The sequence below is a fragment of the Papaver somniferum genome, chromosome 3 (assembly GCF_003573695.1).
Source record: "Papaver somniferum cultivar HN1 chromosome 3, ASM357369v1, whole genome shotgun sequence".
In the NCBI taxonomy this organism is placed as follows: Eukaryota; Viridiplantae; Streptophyta; class Magnoliopsida; order Ranunculales; family Papaveraceae; genus Papaver; species Papaver somniferum.
Genome location: NC_039360.1, coordinates 174056114 through 174078668, shown reverse-complemented (window position 1 = coordinate 174078668; position 22555 = coordinate 174056114). Strand labels below are relative to the sequence as shown.

Sequence of the window (22555 nt, the reverse complement as noted above, 5' to 3'; positions counted from 1 at the left end):
CTCTTTTTCTTTTCTTTACACCCAACATGTCAGAGACGAGAAATATGAAATTAACAATGCATTAAACAACAACGTGTTAAACCAACTTTATTGCACCTCCCTGAATTATGAAAAACAACATTAACTGTGATCACGAGGATTTCAAATTGTTATTACATTGAAAAATATAGTTCACATGTACATGTATCATGTATGTATTCTTTAATTCTTAGGTGGTGGTGGTGCAAGTCTTGACTTGATCTTCTGAATCTGTTTGGTCCCAACCTGGAACGCCTTGGTCAAGACATGATCTGGGACGGGTGGAGTCGCAGCAAACAATGTTGCAGCAATGGATTGTGTACCTGGCAACTGGCTGTTAAATCCAGCAATGACAGAAGCAGGCACATCCCCATTGTTCTTCTGGAAGTGGACCAGACCCTTTGGGAACACAAACACCTCACCTTTGTTGATGGTCTTTGAGATAAGGACATTAGCAGTGGTAATGAAACCAACATCAAGTTGACCTTCCATGACGAACACTATCTTGGTGGCTCGAGGGTGAGTGTGTGGTGGGTTCAGGCCACCAGGAGCGTAGTCAATGCGTGAAAGAGACACCCCAAGCGTGTTAAGACCGGGCATATTCTGAACATTAGCACCAGTCACCTTGGAACCCATGGAGTTGTTTGTTGCTCCTGGTTTTGACAGACTGGTAGAGAAGAAATCCTCTGCAGTGACATTTGTTGCCGGTTTGCAAGCGAACCCATTCATCTTTACGCCTGTAAATCAGCAAAATGATACATATTATTATGAACTCTATTGTTATACCAAACAAACCCAATAACAGTATTCATATATATAAGTACCAAAAGCAAGATCAGCAACACAGATGTCTTGGAGCATGTCTGGATCTGCTGCAGCTGCAGATAAGGAGACAATGATCACCAGTAACCCTGCTGCTGGGACGCGGAAAGCCGCCATTTTTTCCTTTGCTGTGTAATTGAAGGGAGAATTATTCAGAGAGGATGGAAAAAGATTGAGAAATGAGTAGTGAGATGATGAAGAAGAAGAAACCAAAATGTTTTAATTTATAAAGGGTGTGGGAAGTGGTGTATTTCTAGGAAGGGGAGAAGCTTTGAAGTAAATTCTTGATTACTAAGATTGGGCAAAAACAGCAAAGCAAGCATGAAAGAGGAAGCAAAAACGAATCTAAAACAATAAAAGAAAGACGAAGAAGAATAGAAGAAAAGTCATGTATGTGGAACGGAGAGCCAACCCAATTCACAGCAATAAATTCATCCTGATCCCCACAGATCAGACCAGGCCACATGGGACCTAGCTAGACGCTAGTCAATTAGGCCTCTTTAGAGCAACTGCAGTGGTGCGATCAAAACCAAAGATCAAAGATCAAAAAAAAGATCAAATTTTGGGTTTAGTCCGTGTTGTCACGTAACGGTCCCGATTAAAATTTGGTCGCGCGTAATTTAAATCTCCGCCCCAAAAAAATTTCATCGGGCGTATCTCAAATGTCCGCCCAATCAATCACCAGGCGTACTTTAAATTTACGCCTGTCAACAGGCGTACTTTAAGTTTACGCCTCATTTTTTTTTTTTTTTTTAATTTGAATTTACATCGGGCGTAATTTAAATCTCCGCCCGTTAATAGGGCTGCACATGGTTCGGTTTTCATCGGTTTTTTGAAAAAATTAAACCGAAACCGAACTACTCGGTTTCCAATAATGAAAACCAATGAAACCATTTGGGTAGTTCGGTTTTTCTCGGTTCGGTTCCAACTCGGTTTTGTATAAAACCATTCGGTTTTTGGTTAACCACTGAAATTTTTTATATCTGTCAGTCTCACAAAAATGACAGGCAAATTTTTCTGAACCTGTCACTCAAGTTTCAAATACATCAAATGTTCCAACTTCCAATACATATTGATAGAAACATTAAATTTTAAAGAGTCTAGTTTCTCCTTAATAACAAAAATGAAAAAACATCAAAAAATCATAATCATAAGTTCATAACTGACTACACATCATAAGTTCATTCCTAAAAGGGTCGACAGGAAATAGTTTGTTACAGTGAATACACTTTGCATGTGTAGAAATTGGGTATTCCACAGGAGGTTGTAATGGTAACCTGCACATACACAAACTCGAGTTAAATATGAATTTCTCAATCATGATCAGTGCAATGGTACATAATGTAACTAAGAACATCAAGATTAGCAACCGCTATGGTAGAGAAGCACTAAACAATAAGCATTCGTTTAGCTGGAATTGAGGATGATCCTTTTACTGGAATATGCATTTCTAATTTTAATGTTGCATTATCACCTCAACCAATGAAACTACAATGGAATTGTACTGATATGAAGAAGTTACAAGTAAAGTAAGCCCTGAACATTCATAACAGTTGACTAAGATGATCTACCTTCAAAGGCAATGGCATGAGTTTAAGCTATTTTGGCGTAAAGGAGAGTACTCACATTATTGACAGTTCATTGTTTCTACTTGGCTATTCATATGCTTAAACAAATCTAAGTTTTATTCTAAAAAAATATCAACTGCTAATAAAACTACAAACTAGAGAAACTTACCGCTAACCCGTTAAATCATTTATAATCAACTTCACGATAACAAAGTTGAATCTTCTTCTTCTTCATCATCATCTATGTCAATGCGGATGAACTTAGAAGTTGCAAGAGAACCTAAAAATTCTGCAAGAAATTACATCAATAAGTGACAAACAGTGAGTACAGAAAATAACAAATCAGAATTTTACAAAAGTGAGTAGAGAAAATACCTGAAACATCTTCAGCATCATCAGTTCCTAAGGTGTTTGGATCAAGATCAACCAGTGTCTGTAACCAGCTTTGCGTGCAAATCAACGCCTCAACAGTCTTAGGCAGCAGTGAACTTCGATATGAATCAATAACTCGCCTTCCAGTACTAAAGGCAGATTCTGAGGCAACAGAAGAGACTGGTATGGCTAGTATATCTCTCGCCATATGTGATAATACAGGATACCTTGTACTATTAGTCCTCCACCAACCTAAAATTTCAAACTGAACACCGCTAGGGCTAATTCTTGGTTCACGTTTCTCCTCTAAATATAACTCCAACTCAGTTTTCCCCTCAACATTGTCATCCTCCTCATCTTCTCTTGCTCTCTCTGCTATTAGACTAGCATATGCAGAATCTTCATCATCAGTAACCCCAGAAGATTGAGTAACATTATTACAATCACCTGTGGCACCAGAAATGTTTTCATCATTTGCATAGAGACACTTGTACTCTTCGAAAAGTTCTTGAAAATCAGTTTTCACATAAGTCGATAAGTGTTTACGTAATGACGGACCCGTGATATCTAAAGTATCAAGAATAAAATTTAAACCTTTCATCTTCTCACGTGGATCAAGCAAAACAGCAATGAACATGAGAGTGTTCATTTTCTCATATTCTCCCCAATACTTATTAAACTTGTCTAGCATTTTAGTGCCCATACCAGAGAGAAATGGATCTGAACTTTTTACCCATGTGTTCATTGTTCTATGAATGACACTTACGTTAAACAAGAACTCATGCGAAGTAACACGAGTACAGTAAGAAAACTTGACAGTCAAATCAAAGAATACCTTTAAAAATTTTCCAAATGATCTTGCATTGGCCCAATCTTCCATATATGGAGCATGTATAGGAGGCGGAGGAGGGGCCTTCTTCTTGCCTTTGTTATGAGCAATAGTAGAAGCTTCTTCCATGTCAACATCATTACTAGCACCGGTAGAAGTAGAAAATACAGGAGGGATGGATCTTTCGTTGAAACAAAACTTCTTTTTGAAAGCCTTATCTTCCCGTGCTAGCCTTTCAAAAGCTTTCTGATATCTACAAGCAGCTTCCAACATCATGTAAGTGGAATTCCATCTTGTATCCACATCTAAAACTAAACCTTTTTTGCAATCTATCTTTTCTTGTTTAGCACAATCCATAAACTTACTCAACCTAGCAGGAGAACTCATCACATGCTTCACCACTGCCCTTACTCTCTTAATAGCCATGTGATACTCTCCCAAGCCAGCATTCACAACAAGTGCAAGCACATGAGCAGCACATCTAACTTGCATAAACTTAGTATTCAGTACACCTTTTGAACTAATCACTTGCTCCTTTAAATGACCATCCTCCCTTAGATAATCAATAGCTAAATCATTAGCACTAACATTGTCAAGAGTAATAGTAAAAACCCCAGGAAGTTCCCAATCTAACAAACATTCCTCTAACATCTTCCCAATTACCTCACCTGAATGACCTAAAATTTGGAAAAAGTTGATTACCAGTTTGTGCAGCTTCCAATCTTTATCAATAAAATGCGCAGTTACAACCATGTAGCTTTTATTTTGGGCATTTGAGGTCCATGTGTCAGTGGTGAGACAAACTCTCACATTGTTTTCCTTGAAGTAGTTCTTCATCTTCTCCTTTTCAGCTTCATACAAATTTAACACACCCCGCGAAATGGTCATACGAGAAGGGATCTTGAATCTGGATTCAAGTACCCTACAAAGTTCCTTGAACCCTTCTCCTTCAACCACTCTAAACGGCTGCTCATCTAAAATCACAAATAAAATCACTGCCTTTGTACATGCATCTTGATTAAAAGTTGCTGCAACCAATTTTCCTTCTCCTCCTAGCCTAGCCGGTTGAAAATCAAGCGTTTGCTGTCCTTTTTCCTCCTTGGGCTTCTTTTTACATATCTTCAAATGATTATTCATACCACCTGTCCCATACTTGGTACCCTGAGCTGCAATCTTTGTCTTACAGTGGCGACATTTTGCATATTTCGAAGGCTTGGGGTCCATATCAAAGTGGTTCCACACATCAGAACGTTTCTTTCCCTTTGGTTCTGTCACTTGACTCACTTCTGTGTCATCTTCAGTTGCATCTTCAGGGGTTTTACGCTTATTGCTATGTGTTTCTGTCACTTTTATGACAGCTTCAGTTGCATCTCCATCTGCACTAGCATCTCCAGCAACACTAGCATCTTTAGCAGCACTTGCACCTCCAGCTGAATTTGCACCTCCATCTGAACTTGCATTAGGTGGAGGTCGAGGTGGCCGCTTATTAGAAGAAACAGAGGCAGTAGGTGTTGAACTGGATCCTCCTCGCATTGTCAAAAGGCAAGTCTGCAATGTGATAAACCATACATTTAATTTAAACCATACATTTAAGCAAAACCCCAATTTTTGGTTGTATGGGGTGATTACAAAAATGTTAAGAATTACAAATCTTAAAATAATTCTAACTCTCTGCATTCTTCTAAATTAACCGTATATTAGGCACAAAAATAGTCATTTTCACATGGAGACTTATTCTTTCTACCCATTACTAATCAACTTTCTGATTCTTTCTACCCATTACTAATCAACTTTCTGATTCAATTCACAAAAACCCTAACTTAAGAAGAAATTAAAATGAAACCCTATACAATTCTCTATTCTTAAATTAAGAACAAACCCATCACTAATTACTCATTTTATAATTCAATTTCACATATATTTAAGAATAATTGACAAACCCTAATTTATGTATTCTGATTTACCTTCCCTAATTTATGTAAATCAACCTAAATGACCAATTTTACATTTGAAATCCCCAATTTTTTTCAATTTTACAAACCCTGATATCATAATTAAAATCATAAACATGACAACAATCACATAAATATGAACATGACAACAATCACAAGATTCACAACCAAACTACTTGCAGAGATCTACAAAGTTTCAAAAAGAAATCAAACCTGAAAGACACCAGAAGTAGGAGTAATCAAAGAGAAGTTGGATTGAACAGCACCAGAAGAATCACGAGAAAGAGCTTCCTGAACCAATTTCCTCTACAAATCATAAGCACAGCTGCCAAAAATCAGTCGAGTCGAGTGAAGTTGGAAGTGGAACTGTCTGTGGGAAAGCTTTCTGATAATATGATATCTATGAAAGAAGAGAAGAGCGATGTAAGTTATTACTTATTAGGGTTAAATATCCCCATCAACGGCCTAAAATCATTTAATCCTACGGTCACTATTAATCGGTTAACCAATTGGTTATTGGTTCGGTTTTATTTCAAAACCTAAACCGAAACCGATACTGTCGGTTATCTGAAACTGACAACCATAAATGAACCACAGGAATATGGTTATGGTTCGGTTCGGTTAAAAAATTTCGGTTTTCGATTTCGGTTTCGGTTATGGTTCGGTTTTGTGCAGCCCTACCCGTTAACGCGCGTACTTTAAATTTACGCCCAGCAACAAGCGTACTTTAAATTTACGCCCGACTATATTAGGATTTGGTATTTGGTCGCGACCAAATATGGTCTGGAATTTGATCTTTGGCTGGGATTTGATCTTTACTCCGTCCCACTGCGTCACGATCTCATCCCAAATTTTTGGTTATACTCGCCCACTGTGGATGCTCTTAGTTTAGATTTTATTTTCTTTTCTACCACTACAGGGTAGTAAAACTTCTAGTGTAAAGTAAAATCTGTTTGACTTTCAACGAGTCTTCCTTGAGAAGCTAGTCTTCATCTTTGTGTAGGATTGAATCTCATAGATTTTCTCGGTAAAAGGTCATCTCAATGGGTTCAGAAACCACATGTTTCTCTGGATCATCATAGCGTACTTCCACATACCCACTCAGAGGAAGGTCTTTTGGTAATGGATGACCCATCGTTAGTTGTGGTATAGCTTCTTAGTAAGGCGTAGAGCAGTAGCCGTATTTACTGTTCCTGTTACAGAATCGACTCTGAGCGACTCCTCACTCAAATTCATCTTCTTCTTCCTTTTTTTTTTTTTTTTTGGGTGATCATTCTTCATTTCCAAGAAGGTAAAAACTCAAGTCTTAAACATTATACTAGTTCCCCCAAAACCCTGACTTTCAGGTTGCTATGTAGATTAACATAATTATTATTTTTGATTATCTTTGCATATATTTTTAGTTTTATTGATCTTTTGTGTAGATGAATTTTGAGAGTGTCGGATCATCTAATAGTCCAATTCTGGAGTCCTATAAAAATGCTCCAAGAAATGTAGCCCTTAATGGAGATACTTGTTATCACTGCCACAAACCAGGGCATTGGGCAAACAGATGCCCTGAGAAACAAATGAACGGACGAGACACACCAAATCTTCCTCCGCGAAATTTCTTCGACGATCAATCTTCTGTTCCTGCTAGGCAGTGCCCTTGTGCAGGTGGAACTTGCATTGTTAGGACCTCACATACTGTGAGCAATCCAGACAGAAAATTTTATACGTGCCCGGGTAAAAAGGTATGTAAATTTTTCTTCATTTTGCAAGCTGTTTCTAACTATGTCGTAGTAACTTGACTGCATTTAGAAGAACATCGGTATGCAGACAAAATCATGAGGATTTTCTCTAGTTATTATGCTAAACAATGAGTTATGAAGTTGCTTGTGACCTTGGGCTGTACTAAACTGTGAAGTTATCTCATTTTGCTTTGTTAATTATGTCTAGGACATGAAATGCAATTTCTTTCAGTGGTGTGACGATGCAAAACCCGAGGATTTCAATGAGGTCCTATTGTCACCATATCCTACGTGCCCTTGTGGAGCCGGATTGTGCCATCGGTACACGGAGAGGGGTCGGCCATGTTTCCGGTGCCCTATCAAACCGGTAATCCACTGCAACCTTTTAGACCTCTTTTGCTCAATCTTCTAGTTGTCCAGGCTTCATGTTGTGGAACTGATTGATGTAAGCTGAAAGTTTTGTCTCAAAACAGCTATTGATTATAGCGCTTGAACAATGTCCTTTTTTGTGTGCATGTGTTTGTGTAAGCTCAGAAGATATGATAGAACACACAGCTTTTTTTCTGTTACTCTAATATAGGGTCAGTCATTGGTTACGGTTTACCGAATATTGTAGGGAGAAGGAGCATGTGGTTTTAAGCAGTGGCTGGAGACTCCAAAATTGGCATATGGTGGCCTAGAGGAGACCAATAGAGCAAATGAAAAATACAAAATTGGAGAAGGTGGTAACAAACTAAAAGAAATTCTCTCTCCTGCATCGTCAAAATACGGATCAGAGTTGCCATTTAAGGAGTATACTGTCAGATTGGATTCAATGGCTTGCGACAAAATACTTTCTCCAATCGGCAGACTCAAACTGAGTGATGATAAAATAACTACTACTGATGCAAAAACAGCCCAATGTTCTTCAGGTGAAATATACATCTATTTGTGATATTTCGAAATGTTTAAAGTGGTTTCATTTAGCGTTTTTTTTTCTTCATCCTAGAATCTTCATACCCAATGTGCCGTTGTGATGCTGGAAAGTGCAGTCGCATAACAGATTCAACCGGTCAAAACTATTTTGTTTGCCCTGTGAAAAAGGTATCCTTACTGTCTTTACTTTTCCAGAATGTTAAAATTGGTTGCATACTAATTTATTAGTACTCGAAACATTGACGAAGTTATGTATGTGCTCCAGGGAGAAGGAGCATGTAACTTCCGTCAGTTGGATGTTCAAGATAACATAAGAAAAGATGAGCATGAACATGCCGATGGGGATAAACTTAAGGCGAGAATGGCATCTACTTCATCAATGAACAAAGGGTCAGATTCGAATTTGACTAGGGAATATCATGTGGATGACAAGGTTAATGTTTCTTACCCAGCCAGATATCTCACATCTAACGAAGAGAATGGAGCTGTTCCTAGCAACAAAGCAGTGAGTTGTTTATGGTGCGGTGATGAAGGGCATTTTCTGAAGGACTGCATCACTAAAAATCCTCCTTGTTTCAGATGCGGTGAATTTGGTCATTGGATGAAAGACTGCATCGCTTAATTTGCATACTCAAGTAGCTGAGTCGGGATATCTTACTTTTAACAGTCAATGTATATGTATGAATTTCGTAGATGGTAATTAGAATAAGGGCAGCAGTTAAACATCATAACTTTTATATCCCTTTATGTTTTGGTACTTGGAATCATTTTACTTGGTGCCTCAAACCAAGTTATCAGAATGCCTTGATCTTCTGGAATGCGTTGTTGAACGCATGATCTGGGACCGGTTGAGTCACAGCAATGGATCGAGTACCTGGAAACTGGCTGTAAAAGAAAAATTCAGAATTTTGTGTTTCAATTTTACACTATGTTTGTTTACTCCTGACTCATCTGAGTCGTCTGGATCTGAGTGAAATCACCTGACTCATCTGAATCTGACTCGATATGTTTGTTTTGAGTCAGATCTGACTCAAAAAATGTGAGTCAGTGGTTTGGTCCCGTGAGTCAGGGGTATTTTGTTACCTGACTCAAATGGGTCCGAGTCAGGAGTTATGTCTGAGTCATAGGTCGAGTCAGATCTGACTCAAAATGCAAAACAAACGTTCTGACTGCTGACTCGGCCCGAATCAGAGGTTGACTCAGATCCAGACGCCGAGTCAGCTGCAAACAAACAAGATGTTAGAGTTTGACCTCTTTAGCGAACTGCTAAAACTATTAGGTGGTGACCTGACCTGAATCTGAACTCAACTTGCCGGCCATTTTCAAGATAAAATACAAATTCTCCAAGTTTAAATTATCCTTTCACAAAAGTTGCACATCAAACTGGTTCTATGGTGTAGTGGTTAGCACTCAGGACTTTGAATCCTGCGACCTGGGTTCGACTCCCGGTAGGACCTCTTTTTTGGTTTCCATTTCTATATTTATTTTCCTTCCCCTTTCACTTCTACTTATCCTCCTTTTTCTTGTAAGAGTTTCATATCATTAGGTTTCATTTCTCCATCCTTCCTTCCATTTTAGCTGCTGCTGCTGCTGCTCTGAAATGTAAGCCCTCTTCTTACACAAATTTTATCTCAAAACCTCATATCTCCCCCTCGCTCTCAATATCAAATCTCATTCATCGCGTATTTTCATAAGTTAGGGTTCCAATTAGAAAAACTATGACCCAACCAAACAGTGAATCAACACATCACGAACCAATAATCCCAGGATTACCAGATGACTTGGCTTTCAGATGTTTAGCGAAGTTATCTCATGGATACCATGGTTTACTTGAATGCGTTTGTAAAACATGGAGGAACACAATCCGGAATCCAGATTACTCTAGTTTGAAATCTAGAGAAAATTGGTCTGGGAATTGGTTGTTTGTTCAAACTGAAGGGACTCATAATCACTGGATTGCTTATGATCCTGATGCTGATAGATGGCATCCGTTGCCTGAGATACCATATCAGAATCCGGGATTGCATCATTATGGGTTTTCGTGTGTCACTGTGGGCAGTAGGTTTTTGGTTATTGGGGGTTTTTATGCTCCAAGGGATGTGGAGATTGTGCATCAGAGGCATTTGGCTACTAATGATGTTGTGATGTTTGATGTGTTTAAGAAAGAGTGGTCTAGAGTAAGTGGGATGCGGACGGCAAGGGGAAACTTTGCTTGTAGTGTTGTTTGTGGTAAGGTTTATGTTGCTGGGGGACGGGAAGTGCATGGAACTACGGGAGTTGATCTTGCTGAAGTCTATGATCCACTGGAGGATAGGTATACTTGTCTTCCAGTGTTTTGTCTTCTGTCTTAGTTTTGTTTAGTGTAAGATATATTCTGTCTGCTGTTCATATCTTCATTTTTGTTGGTTTAAATTGCTTGCTACTGTCTTGTTTTTTTGGACAAATTTGGTTGTGGTTACAAACTTTAGATGTGAATTTTTGTAGCTTATCATGTATGATAAAATGCATTTGGTTCTTTTGGGATTGACTGTCATATGTTTAGTGTGCTCGGAACTTCCATGTTTAGATTCCTATTTCGAACAAAAAAAAGGTAATGCTTCTGGGCGCCAGACAGTGCGGAATCAGACACTGAAAAGCTTACGCATTATTTATACAAGTTTTTGTATCTGAGGAATTAAACAATTAGAATAACAATTAGCTCATTGGTTCAAACCAAGTACACTGCTTTTCTGAAATTTAGAATTCATTGTATGTCATTTTAGAGTTGTCCATCTGTCGGAGTATATAGAGACATCTGGTCACTTTTGATATTTGGTCGAATTTCTTTCGAGTCTAATGGAGTACGTAATTAACTCAATTTCTTGAAATTCACTTCCTTGCTCAACCTGCCTGTTTGCAGATGGGAGGAACTGCCGCCTATGCCTGTCCCGCAGATGGATTGTATTGGAATGTCTTATAAAGGTTGCTTTCATGTTTTAAGTGACCATGTAGGCCTGCCTGACCAGAATCCCACTGTGATTTTTAGCCCATCAGATAAAACATGGCATACAGTCGAAGATATCTGGCCTTTCTCTAGGGCTATGCAATTTGCAGTCACAGTTGTTGGGGATGACAGGGTGTACACTGTAGTTGATTGGGGTGAGAGCTCCATCAGAACCAGGGACAGGGATCAAGGGGAGTGGTACAATGTAGGTCCTGTTCCTCCTGTGCTTCTCCCAGGTCACAGCAGGCCGCTAGAGGCATTCGCTTATGGTTTTGCTGCACACAGGCAGAACTTGTATGTTGTTGGAGGGAAGGTTCTTAAGTGGGAGGAATTGGGTGCTGGGAGGTTTGACATTGTGAAGCTAGATGTAGTAAGAGTTTGTGATCCTACAGTTGTTCCGTTGAAGTGGAGGGAGACTAGACCAATGCGAGGGGCTTGCGGAGCTGTCACCGGATGTGCTTTCCTAGAAGAGTGACTAATAACTTTCTTCTTCTTCTTGGATGATTATTAATATCTCTGTTCAAACTATTTACCTGAATTGAATACACTTGGAGCTAGTGGCACAAATGCATGAGCTTCGGATTCCTTTCCTTTGGTCTGCAAACTCGGGGCACAAACATGTATGATGTTTTGCGGTGATATCTGACCAAGAATAACTGTTTGTCTCAGTGTAAGTTATCTGTAGGTGTTGGAAAAAGCAAAGCCTGGAAATTGCCAATCAAGGATTTTAACTTGTTGTTGAACTGGGAGCGCGACCGTGTTGTCAGAATAAAGATCTGTGAGGAGTCCGAGAGGAAGAGAATGCTGGTTGAGGTTGAGGAGGGAGAGATTTGCTATCTGATGTAAAATGCAGGCAAACCACTCTTAGTTCTTACTTGGCCATATTTAACTTTCTTTTTTTGTCATTTCTTTTTGTTTTTGCATCTGTCCTGAAATCGAACTGGAAGTGATAATGTGCATACACTAATTTTACAAAGAAATCATATGTTGGTTTCACCAAGCAAGTGGAGTTAATCTAGAATTTTACAATTTTAGCGAGCTGATATTGCAACTTGCAACAGAGAATAGTATTATAATGTATGCCAAAACTGAATGAGTCAAATTGCTTTGATTCCAAGGTAACACCAAGGAGTCCAAGGACAATTGATACTGGAATTATATACATATATGTACAGGACAAGCAACATCAAGGTACAAATAAACTGATTCAATTACTTACAGAATAGAAGGGAAAATTGGAAGGGAAAAGTAAAAAATGGATGCCAAGCAGAGTAGCTAGCTAAAACAATTGGACAACAAGAATGATTCAGAGGATGGAACAGTCTCCGCGAGCATCCTTGCATCCGTATTGGTATTCCTCCAATATGATTCTGGGAGGACAATCATATTTGGTTCTACTAGGACAATCATATATGGTTCTTGGAGGACAATCATATATGGTTCTTGGAGGACAGTCGTAATAAGAAGAGTCAAAGTTGCAATTATTATTATTATACCTATAATAATCACCCCATTTAGGGCGATTCAACTCTTGAACGCTCCTGCCAGTCTTAACTTCAAGAAGGTCAACTGTCTTCCCCTTGCCAGACTTACCAACCTTCTTCGCAATCAGACAAGGATTCACCTCTCCGATCACTGTTAATTTTTGTCCCTCACCATCCAAGGTTACAAATTCAACTCCTGTATTCATATACTTGTAAATATAAATCAAATCAATCGGAAAAGGAAAAAGAAACATAAAGTTATACAGGTAGCAGGCGTCAAAGTACAGACAGCACATACCCTTGATCTTAGCAACAGCCTTCATGATATCTATCTTGTCCTCTGGAGTCTTCATGCCAACCTTCATTACTGCTTTCTTCTGCAAATTTATGTAATCTTGTGTGATTTTCACCTTCAAGAGATATATAAGATTAATCATTCGGTATAAGAAAGTATACGTACCTTCATATTGGACATGGTTGGTGCCGGACTGGTAGCTTTTCAGTATGGTTGATTCGGGTACTTCTTTTTTTCTCTTTCAGAATGAGCAGCAATTGAACTAATTAGCAAGCAGGCAGGCAATAAATGTTTGCTTGCTGCTCTCTGCAATGATTAGGAGCTGATATTTATAATCACTGGGGCTTCCGCAAGTCAATGCCGCGGTGTAACCAAATTCTTGGAAATTCTGCTTAGCAACAAAGATCTGGGGTTTGTTAGAATCTACGTATATTAGTCAAACCAATAATCATCCAAATTTCTTAATTATTAGTAGTGCAATACTCGTGATGATGCGAGAAAGATACATAAATTATGCTGCGAATACTTTTTCAGAAACAAAACGTATACTACAGGAGAATTCAATTGTATTCAAATGAAACATCACTGTAATCCCCATCTTATTCAAATTTAGGAAATTAATCGCCTAACTTTAATAAATTTTTAACAGGAAACTTCTTAAGAACAGGTATTTGATTGCTTGAATTGAGTATGAGGTAAGGCTACTGATGGGTATATACGACGTAGGTGCTAGTTTAGTTGAGAGAACTTGAGAAGAGACATGGTCATAACCCGAGTTAAGAACCGCATAATCCCGCGTTCCTGGGGTTAGTAATGTCGACATTAGTCTTCTTCTCTGGTCTTCTTGTTTAATGTATTATAATGGCAATTGCCATTGCAGTTCAGGAATTAATATCACCAAGTTTTCACCTATTAAAATAAACAAGTGACACAAGCGGAGCAGAATAATTGGGGACTAGAAGGCGCAGTATCCACACCAAGAATTTCGAATGCAGTGGATGTCCTAGGTTAGATTCTACTGGTTGTCTGACCAACAAGGTGCTATTGCAGCTGCGGACCCTTTGGGCAAGACAACCTCCTTGTCAAGACTTTGTGGAACATGGAAACCGTCCAACATCCCTTCATTATATTTTGGAAACTTTGCTGTTTGGTCCTAAGCCCACAAAGTTAGTTACAGTAGGGTCCAACCGGATTTTTTTTTTTTTTATTTTAGAGGTCCAAAATTAATTAAAACATGGAAATGACCATAATACCCATTGTTACCAGACGTGTGTGTTTACACATTCATTATATTGAGTACATATCTGTTACACTGATTAAAAATTCGAGTACATATCTGCTACACTGCTTATAAATTCGAGTACATATCTGCTACACTACTTACAAATCTGAGTACATATCTGTCGCGCTGCTTACAAATAGAACACGTATCCGCTAAACTGCTTACAAATTCGAGTATATATCTGCTGCTTACGAATTCGAGTATGTATCTGTTGAACTGCTTACAGGAAAAGTACATGTTTGTTAGAATCAATGATAAATAAATTAGAAAACGTTTTACATCACATATATTGTAGGATCATACCATTAATCTATAGTATTTCTTTAATACAAAAGAGGTACAGTTTTGCATGATTGAACAGGGTGACATAACCACTAAAAAACTAACCAACAAAATTAATGTCCATAAGAAGCTACTGAATATCTACAGCAAACCCTGAAAGTGATTATCAAGGATCGAGTGATACATAGCAAACTAGAGTAACATATTAGGATGCTTTGCACAAATGAAAATGTAACAGACAACATTTCAATTTTCTTACCACACAAAGAAGCTGCCGCTTTCCAGGAGTATCGGCTCCGTGGTTGCTAAATTTTGCTTCCAGAACCGCTATTAGCGCAACATTATCCTATACAAAATTGAATGGACAAATAGAATAATACAGGGAGTAAGAGCACCAACTAACTGCATAAGAGACTCCCAAAGAAGAAAAATCACCTTAAGAAGTCGAGACAAAGCAGCTTTCTTCTGAGTGATTGGGACCACAACATCTGTCAGTGACTGAGCAGCCTTGTTGAATTCGACCTACATACAAAAGTAAACTGTTTAACATGTGAACCAACAGAGTAACAATAATTCAAAAGAAAGTCTGTCATCTCCAAACCTCGTATTTCTTCACATGGGAAAATCTGTCCCTTCGGAAAAATGTTGCACAACCATCGATAGCATAAGTCCCGGTGTAAACCTACAGTGAACAGATTCATTATCACAAACTGAATATTTGGAGTTTATGACCATTAAATCAAAAATGTCCGCAAGCAAACCTCTGTTGTCTTCTTCTTGTAGAGAGCTTGATAACCATGTTTGTCCAACTCAGGGGCGAAAAACTCATCAAAATGATCACTTTGAACCTGAAATAAGAAATGATTAGCTTTGTTGCAACTAAATCCTTAACTTAAGGATTGGCTATGTGGACATAATCTTGAATCCAAACTAATACAACAATTTCATATCTAAATAACTAATATGAGACAAGAATAGTCTTTTTCTTATTTAGTATTCCAGTTCATTATACATGCACTGGAATACCATGAAAAGGAAAAACTAGAATGGCTTCTGTCAAAATTATTTGATGTAAGAGAGAAGTTTGTAACAGTACGTCATATATGTACTGCATATTCATGAACTAAAAAATCAATTGCATGTCAAGAAGAAGTGATGAATCCATGCATATAACTGAATCAAAGCACATACTTCAGTATTACACATACGTACTCATGGATCAAACCCAAAAACAATAGCAAAACTCAGAAATATAAACGAATCAAAGTACATATTTCAGTATTACACATACTTACTCATGGATCGAACCCAAAAACAGTGGAAATTTTTTGAATATAACCGAATCAAAGCACATACTTCAGTATTACACATACGTACCCATGGATCGAACCCAAAAACAATGGAAAAACTCTGAATATAACCGAATCAAAGCACATATTTCAGTACTACACATACGTACTCATAGATCTAACCAAAAAAAATGGCAAAAATTTGAATATAACCGAATCATAAGAATTTTGTATCAGTACGTCGTATACGTACTGTCAATTCATACACAAAAGCAAACTGTATCAAACCTAAAAACATAATAGCATCATGAAAATCGATTTGATCTTCATAATACAATCGGAAAAAAAATCAAATGAAGAAAAACGAACAAAATGATCAAAAAAGATGATTAAAAAACATACCCGGAAACACAAACAAATCTTCTCGTCGTAAATCATAACGATGCATCATCATCATCATCTTCTTCTTCTTCTTAATAAATTGAGTTTCTGTCAGTACGGGATATATGTACTGTTGCTTCATATACAAAAACAAACTCAAACACATCTAAAACCAACAAAATGGAAGTGGTATAAGTAAATATAACAATGAAATGAACAAAAAATATGATTATGCATCTAGATCTGGTAAATAATCAACAAATCAAACATGGAGATAGAAAAGCGTAATCAAACACAACAACGATTCGATCGTGAAACCCTAAAATAAACATTGATTTGATAGAAATGAGAAAGATTAAAGAATTTTTTTTGGATCTGTACAGAATCCATTTGCAGTAGTAGTGAGAAGAAAGAGAAGAAGAAAACGAATATGAAAGGTTAATGTTCTTCTCGTGCTTATAATCCCTGTTAAATAGGGAGGGTTATTTCTGGTATTTTTAAATTTCGCATTAGTTACCCCGCACGTGTAAGGACCTGGTCTTAAAAAATTAGGTCCATTTTTATGTTTTCTCTTAATTATGGACCTCTGTTTACTGGGTTTTAGTGGGTGGACCTGCCACTAACTAAGAACACTATAATAGGATCTATAGGTAATTCCTACTTATATTTTTAAGACCTGCTCAGTAGTACATCCAAATGCATACCCGGCAAAAGACAGCTACAGGGAATCTAAACTTTCTAGATTGAGGCTTCCCTAGATAGCGGTACAGGAGGTTGGAAATTATTTACAAATCCCCGATCAAATTAGTTGTTCAAGTCAATCCAAGCAAGATCTCTGATATTTATAAAAACAAATATTTTATTGGCACCTTGAATTAAAAATATATATTAAAAAGGATTATTACCCAAAACTTTTACGCACTAATTTAGGATTTTACTATTTTGGGTGTGGGTTAGCAATTGGGAATTTGGCAGATGTTAAGAACAGTAAATGTGCAAGTACTATTTGGATTTTTGTTAAAGGGAGAGCAAAAAAAAGATACGAAAAGAGCAAAACTCGTAGTTGACTCATTAATTAGGACCGATTCAACTTACTCATATAAATCGGACTAAGATACCCTTACTTACACAATTTTTTCACACAAACACAATAAACCTACTCTGCATTTGTTCCTCCACCATCGTGATAGCTGCTGTAGTACAGGTGAAGGCCGTGCAACAAATTTAAAGATCTCTATTATTAATTGTGTGGATGACTAACCCGGAATCTGTAAAACATTCTAAATCAAAATTAATAGGAGAATATGAACAAAAGTGAATGATCCAGCAAGAAGCTTTAAAGAGCTACTTATGAAGTCTCATCACCGATAATACTAACCTCAAACAATGCTCGATGTTAATCCAAACAGCAAAGCGATTTTACTTACCTGCCGATTTCTTTTATGTAAAGATCTTCACAAAATAAATTAGGTCGAGACCTAACTAACACTACCAAAATATCTTTAGAATCACTAAAGAGAAATTAAGGAATTGACCTAATTACTATTGTTAATTGTTGGTGAGACAAACTGCGTCCAATCGTTAACTAAAATAAAAAAGATGATGCCAATCAGAGGATACATCTCGTAACTGTGTTGAAAAGTAAAAAAAACCTATATTGAAATTTCCAGTTAGATCATCAAGATCATAAATAACTATATAAAGAGATAGCACGACGGTGATATCTTTCTCAATTCCTAACTCTTCCATCAAAAAAGAAGAAGAAAAGGAAATAGATCCCAGTACCGAGACATAACGATGATAGACTTCAATTTTTCTGTTCCGGATATTTGATCAAGGGTATTACTGTCCGACTCACCCAAATAGTTTGAACCGGTCCTATTTAATGAGTTGGGTACGATTTTTGCGCTCCTCGGATCGCATTTTGCTCTCTCTCTAACAAAAATCACTATTTCGATTCATGAAATTTAAATTCGGTAAAAAGTCCAGCTAATATTTCGTGATTTAAATTAGGTTGCCGACCAAAAGCTTTGTATGATCTATCTTATTTGGTTTCATATCATTGAATATTTGGAACCGTATATGTATACGTTTTAGAGATATAAATTTAGTACGCGAAATCCGACATGTATTGAATAGTGAAAATATATGATTTGAATAATGAAAATATATGATTTTAATCGAGTAGTATAACAATAAGTGGTTTAAGTGCAATATATATCTCAGACTCCCTTCTCAATTCTATTACCGCTTCTTAAGGTTTGATCACATAGAGGATAGTTACACTAGCTTACATAATACACCCTTTGAGGACAATGATGATCTTTTAATAGAATTTCTTTGCTGGGAGATGATCTCCACTTCATCAATGATACCGAGGTCCAAATATGGAACCCTTAAAGACAATACAGACTGTCATGGTGATAACAATTTTGTAAACTCTTTCATGGAATTGCAGGAGCTAAGGAAACTTATCAAAAAAAAAATTGAAGCTCAGTCTTTCTTTGAGGATCCGAGTTTATTTGATAATCCGTTGAATAGTTTTGCTAGAAACCAATCTTTGAAATCAGACTCAGACATACCACTACCTGTACAATTTTTATTAGGAAAAAATAACTTTCCCTTTCAATATCCTTTCAAACCAAGTAGCGGATTCAAATCAAGAGAGTAGTTCAGATCTTAACAGAGTCAGTGAGTTTCACCAATCCAATGATTTGGAATCATTTCCTATTACGGGGTTACTATAGAATATCTCTAACCCTATTTTGGATAGAACTAGTTCTCATTCTCCTATTCAAGGTAGAAGAATTTTATTTTCTGCTTATAAAATGTTAAATATCAGTTTGAATCCTCAATTTCAACTTGTTCTTCATTTTCTTTCATAACAAATTTTAATTCACCAATTTGTACTCCAAGCCCTGGATTCAAGTTATCTATCTATGATTTTCCTGATACTGTCACTGATCCGTCTTTTCGCATTTTCATTCTTGATTTTTCAAACTCATTTTTTTCTGGAAATCTCTACACCTTCTGAAAAATAATTTTTTCCAAATTGACCAATATGGATCCAGCTTGTAAGAACAACAAAAGGAACATGGATCATGCCTCCCACTTTCGTTCTAAAGTTACTGCTTTAGACCTAGTGTTTCATCTTTCATTCTATAATTCCTTTATGTCTGTTAATTAAAATTAAATGTAGGTAAAACTCATAACTAGCTTTATCAGTTTCTTGAATTCCAATATTAGATATTTCCACTACCTTAGTTAAAAATGGAATTGTTAGCATGGAATGTGCAAGGTTGTGGTAACCCCATACTCAAAATTATCTAAAACCACTCAATCGAACTGAAAACCATTTTTTTTTCTTTTTGCTTTCTGAGACTAAATCTCAAAGACCTTTAGTTAAATCCTTAGTGTCTTCATTCCACAATTATCATATAGTAGATCCTATAGGTTTAGCAGGAGACTTGGTTATCGCATGGGTGGATGGTTTGTTTTTTTGATATAGTACAATAGAACATAAATATGATCAACATAATAGTAAAAACTAACTTTGATACTAATAAATGGAAAATAAACACGAACCGTCTCACCAACGGTCCTAGTGAATTTTTAGCAGATGTTCAAAGACTTATTTTTTAAATATGTTTAGCATTGGTATGACTATCATAAACACCTATAAGACATTTATATTTGATCACTAAACCACTTTGTCTATGTGCATCAAGATTAAATTCTTAAGTGTTTAAATGAACACGATATTTCTTTTTAGTGCGAAAGGCATATTTTCCAAGAAATATCATTAAACTCGGTTCACATACCCGAACCAATGTATATCCTTATATGTGATTTCAAGATAAACTTCTCATATGACTGCGAAAATGTTTGCGTGAATCTCATGTTATCTTATCTTGACTTATAAGCAACCCTCAGTCTTGAAAATCTATAAACAGAGTACTCATTCAACTATGTTAGAGCATAGCTTGGTTGAACCCACCAAGCGTTGATATGTCAAGTTTGGTTGTCATATTTTAGTGAATCAAAACTCATTTTAAGAGTCGCTTTATTATGTATTAGAGTCAACTTCGTATAGGTTAGCTTGAAAGTATTAGGATATGAGACATTACAAGTATTGCGAAGACTTGAAGAAGTAAGGAGCTACAACGACAACATCATCCTTCCGCTTGAGGTTAGTGATATTTGACTTGAACTATTTCATTCCCAAACATATCTTTCAAGTCGTGCATATTGGAAAAAAAACTGTGAAGCATGAACACTCTAGATAGACATAATATTAAGGAATACAATACGAAGTTTATTGCTTACCCATTAAACTTTATAGATTAAAACATCGACATAATCGTTTAAATGCTATTGTGATTATGTATGGGTATGAGGTGAGGATTTCATCCTAGGAAACAATGGTTTACATATATTTTACGAAAGTAAGTTAATGAACTTGTTTTGTGAATCGAAAGGGAAATCGCCAGGCGTTATTAGTATTGTTATTCATTGCATATCTTGTGAAAAAACAATATGTGTGATTAGTATAATCGCTCATGACTTGTTTGTGTTGTTGGTAAAACTATTCACAAAGGCCTAACTTATGTATTGGTATGACTTTTATTAGTAAAACCGATCTTAAGTAATCACTTGATGGTATGATTGAGTTTGTGAGTTTGTAATACCTACTCTGGGTAAAGGGTAACCGATCCTAGTATGAGGTGCAACACATCATCAAGGGAAATCGATCCTTGTATGAGGTGCAACAAGGTTTATAGCAGAAAGGGGAACTGATCCTATGGACATGTGCAACACGTTTTTAGGCAAAGGGGAACCGATCCTATGGACATGTGCAACACATATAAGTTAGATACCATATATATGTGGGAAATCGATCCTAGTACCTAGTCAACCGAATTTTGGAAAGCTAGTGTGACTATGCACAGTACTCACATGGAGGTAGAACCGAAACTTGTTTTGATAGAACCGTTAAACCCATGATTTGTGATTGAGTATTCTTGATCAATCACATAGTTCTTGAAATTCATATGAACCAATTATAAACTTGTTTGGAAGTGTGGAAAATCAGTTTCAAGGTTGTAACTATGAAAGAGGACTTACAAAGTAAGGATGTCGACACACTTTGAACACGTGCAGTAATGCTTATCTTTTATTGTTCAAAGTTATTCCTTAATAGCTAAAGGAAGAAAATCCCATGATCGAAATTAAATAAGTTAAGAATCTTTTATTTAAGGTTTTTAATTTTATATATGGAAAATAAGAATTAGTAATGTGCATTTACTAGTTAGAGATTTTCCAAGGAGATTTTGGGTCAATATTTTGGACAGAGCATTTCCAGGAATTATGGAAACCGAATTTGGAATTATATTGCATATCTTGAGAATATTTTCGATTTTGGAAATTCCTTGGTGTTCAAACTTCCTTGTATATAAATACTTGAAGTTTGCATTTCTAGCAAACTAATCCTTCGTGACATCAAACTTCCTCAGTTGTGTTGTTGCTGGTGAAGCCGCCTATGCGGAGAGGAGAGTAACCTAATTAGGAGAAATCTCTTACGGTCGCTCAGTTTAAAGTCTTCTTTGGGATTGAGAAGCTCTATTAGGACCGTTGGTGGGAAACTAGATAATTGCGGTTTATCTTTTTTTTTTTCCGATTGATTTGATTGACTAACGGTGGTTGAACTTTGATTGCACCTAGTTTGTTTATGCTTGAGAATCTTCTCTTCTGATATAAGATTCACTCAAACTAGTTCGAAGTTTCGACAGAGATCTTTAGACTGTTGTTAGTGCTAAAGACGATCTTGTGATAATCCATTATTAACAGACTCCGCTTTGTGCGTGATTGATCACAAGAGATTCAAGTTGTTGTGTGCAGGCATTTATTGAAGATTTAAGAAGATTTGAAGACAAAGAAGATATTGAAGATTTGTGACTTGGGTTTATAATATTTGGTGTGCACAATTCTTGTTTCGGTAAAAGAGGATCCAACTATAATATGTTTACCCTTGTGGTAGATTACATTTATTAGTTATGTAGGTCAGCATCAATACAATTTTTTGTGATTAAAAGTATTGATTGCAAAATCTTAACAACTACCTTGGTTAGTTGAACATAAAATAAATTTAAGAACCTGATGAAGGAGTTTATTGAGATAAACAGAAGAGCCTTTGTTCAACTCATATCACTTGGTTAAAGAGAGTTGATACCAAACAGATTTGTTGTTCCTTAATGTTTGGAATACGAACCAAAGGAATTGTTCCAAGTACGTGACTTATTACAGGTCGGAGGCGTGGGAATACAGACGGAACTAGGTGAACTATAGGTTTAGTT

The 22555-nt window shown here is 36.8% G+C and overlaps 5 protein-coding genes, 1 long non-coding RNA gene and 1 other non-coding gene across 7 annotated transcripts; 3 read left to right on the top strand and 4 right to left on the bottom strand.

Annotated features, from left to right (window-relative positions):
* Positions 1 to 61: 61 nt before the first annotated feature.
* Positions 62 to 1218, bottom strand: LOC113358062 (rhicadhesin receptor-like). The gene is made up of 2 exons (XM_026601571.1): positions 843 to 1218; positions 62 to 755 (listed from the first exon to the last, which is right to left on the bottom strand). The coding sequence occupies exons 1-2, from the start codon at positions 955 to 957 to the stop codon at positions 202 to 204; spliced, it is 669 nt and encodes a 222-aa protein (XP_026457356.1). The 5' UTR covers positions 958 to 1218; the 3' UTR covers positions 62 to 201.
* Positions 1219 to 1647: 429 nt separating this feature from the next.
* On the bottom strand, positions 1648 to 2836 carry LOC113358063. Its single transcript, XR_003364174.1, has 3 exons — positions 2784 to 2836; positions 2578 to 2697; positions 1648 to 2117 (listed from the first exon to the last, which is right to left on the bottom strand). It is a non-coding gene; the product is annotated as an uncharacterized LOC113358063 (long non-coding RNA).
* A 3770-nt stretch (positions 2837 to 6606) lies between these two features.
* On the top strand, positions 6607 to 9006 carry LOC113358061. The gene is made up of 6 exons (XM_026601570.1): positions 6607 to 6852; positions 6986 to 7294; positions 7500 to 7658; positions 7908 to 8202; positions 8280 to 8374; positions 8472 to 9006. Exons 2-6 carry the CDS (start codon positions 6986 to 6988, stop codon positions 8826 to 8828), a joined length of 1215 nt encoding a protein of 404 aa, XP_026457355.1. The 5' UTR covers positions 6607 to 6852; the 3' UTR covers positions 8829 to 9006.
* Positions 9007 to 9591: 585 nt separating this feature from the next.
* Positions 9592 to 9663, top strand: TRNAQ-UUG. Its single transcript has one exon. It is a non-coding gene; the product is annotated as a tRNA-Gln (tRNA).
* Positions 9664 to 9741: 78 nt separating this feature from the next.
* On the top strand, positions 9742 to 12189 carry LOC113358057 (F-box/kelch-repeat protein At1g16250-like). Its single transcript, XM_026601567.1, has 2 exons — positions 9742 to 10520; positions 11106 to 12189. The coding sequence occupies exons 1-2, from the start codon at positions 9925 to 9927 to the stop codon at positions 11662 to 11664; spliced, it is 1155 nt and encodes a 384-aa protein (XP_026457352.1). The 5' UTR covers positions 9742 to 9924; the 3' UTR covers positions 11665 to 12189.
* A 93-nt stretch (positions 12190 to 12282) lies between these two features.
* On the bottom strand, positions 12283 to 13657 carry LOC113358058. The gene is made up of 3 exons (XM_026601568.1): positions 13134 to 13657; positions 12972 to 13050; positions 12283 to 12869 (listed from the first exon to the last, which is right to left on the bottom strand). Exons 1-3 carry the CDS (start codon positions 13146 to 13148, stop codon positions 12496 to 12498), a joined length of 468 nt encoding a protein of 155 aa, XP_026457353.1. The 5' UTR covers positions 13149 to 13657; the 3' UTR covers positions 12283 to 12495.
* Positions 13658 to 13983: 326 nt separating this feature from the next.
* LOC113360356 (carbon catabolite repressor protein 4 homolog 1-like) lies at positions 13984 to 16296 on the bottom strand. The gene is made up of 6 exons (XM_026603871.1): positions 16224 to 16296; positions 15294 to 15380; positions 15134 to 15214; positions 14968 to 15054; positions 14792 to 14878; positions 13984 to 14121 (listed from the first exon to the last, which is right to left on the bottom strand). The coding sequence occupies exons 1-6, from the start codon at positions 16257 to 16259 to the stop codon at positions 13984 to 13986; spliced, it is 516 nt and encodes a 171-aa protein (XP_026459656.1). The 5' UTR covers positions 16260 to 16296.
* Positions 16297 to 22555: the final 6259 nt, after the last annotated feature.

Coding starts and splice junctions, on each gene's coding strand:
- LOC113358058 (XM_026601568.1), bottom strand. Junction 12,870..12,971: donor GGCTGTTGCTAAGATCAAGG/GTATGTGCTGTC, acceptor ATATGAATACAG/GAGTTGAATTTGTAACCTTG.
- LOC113358057 (XM_026601567.1), top strand. CDS start 9,925: ATGACCCAACCAAACAGTGAATCAACACATCACGAACCAATAATCCCA. Junction 10,521..11,105: donor TATGATCCACTGGAGGATAG/GTATACTTGTCT, acceptor GCCTGTTTGCAG/ATGGGAGGAACTGCCGCCTA.
- LOC113358061 (XM_026601570.1), top strand. CDS start 6,986: ATGAATTTTGAGAGTGTCGGATCATCTAATAGTCCAATTCTGGAGTCC. Junction 7,295..7,499: donor ATACGTGCCCGGGTAAAAAG/GTATGTAAATTT, acceptor AATTATGTCTAG/GACATGAAATGCAATTTCTT. Junction 8,203..8,279: donor AACAGCCCAATGTTCTTCAG/GTGAAATATACA, acceptor TCTTCATCCTAG/AATCTTCATACCCAATGTGC.
- LOC113360356 (XM_026603871.1), bottom strand. CDS start 16,259: ATGATTTACGACGAGAAGATTTGTTTGTGTTTCCGG. Junction 15,055..15,133: donor CCCATGTGAAGAAATACGAG/GTTTGGAGATGA, acceptor TTTTGTATGTAG/GTCGAATTCAACAAGGCTGC. Junction 14,879..14,967: donor CTTTGTCTCGACTTCTTAAG/GTGATTTTTCTT, acceptor AATTTTGTATAG/GATAATGTTGCGCTAATAGC.
- LOC113358062 (XM_026601571.1), bottom strand. CDS start 957: ATGGCGGCTTTCCGCGTCCCAGCAGCAGGGTTACTGGTGATCATTGTC. Junction 756..842: donor TGTTGCTGATCTTGCTTTTG/GTACTTATATAT, acceptor GCTGATTTACAG/GCGTAAAGATGAATGGGTTC.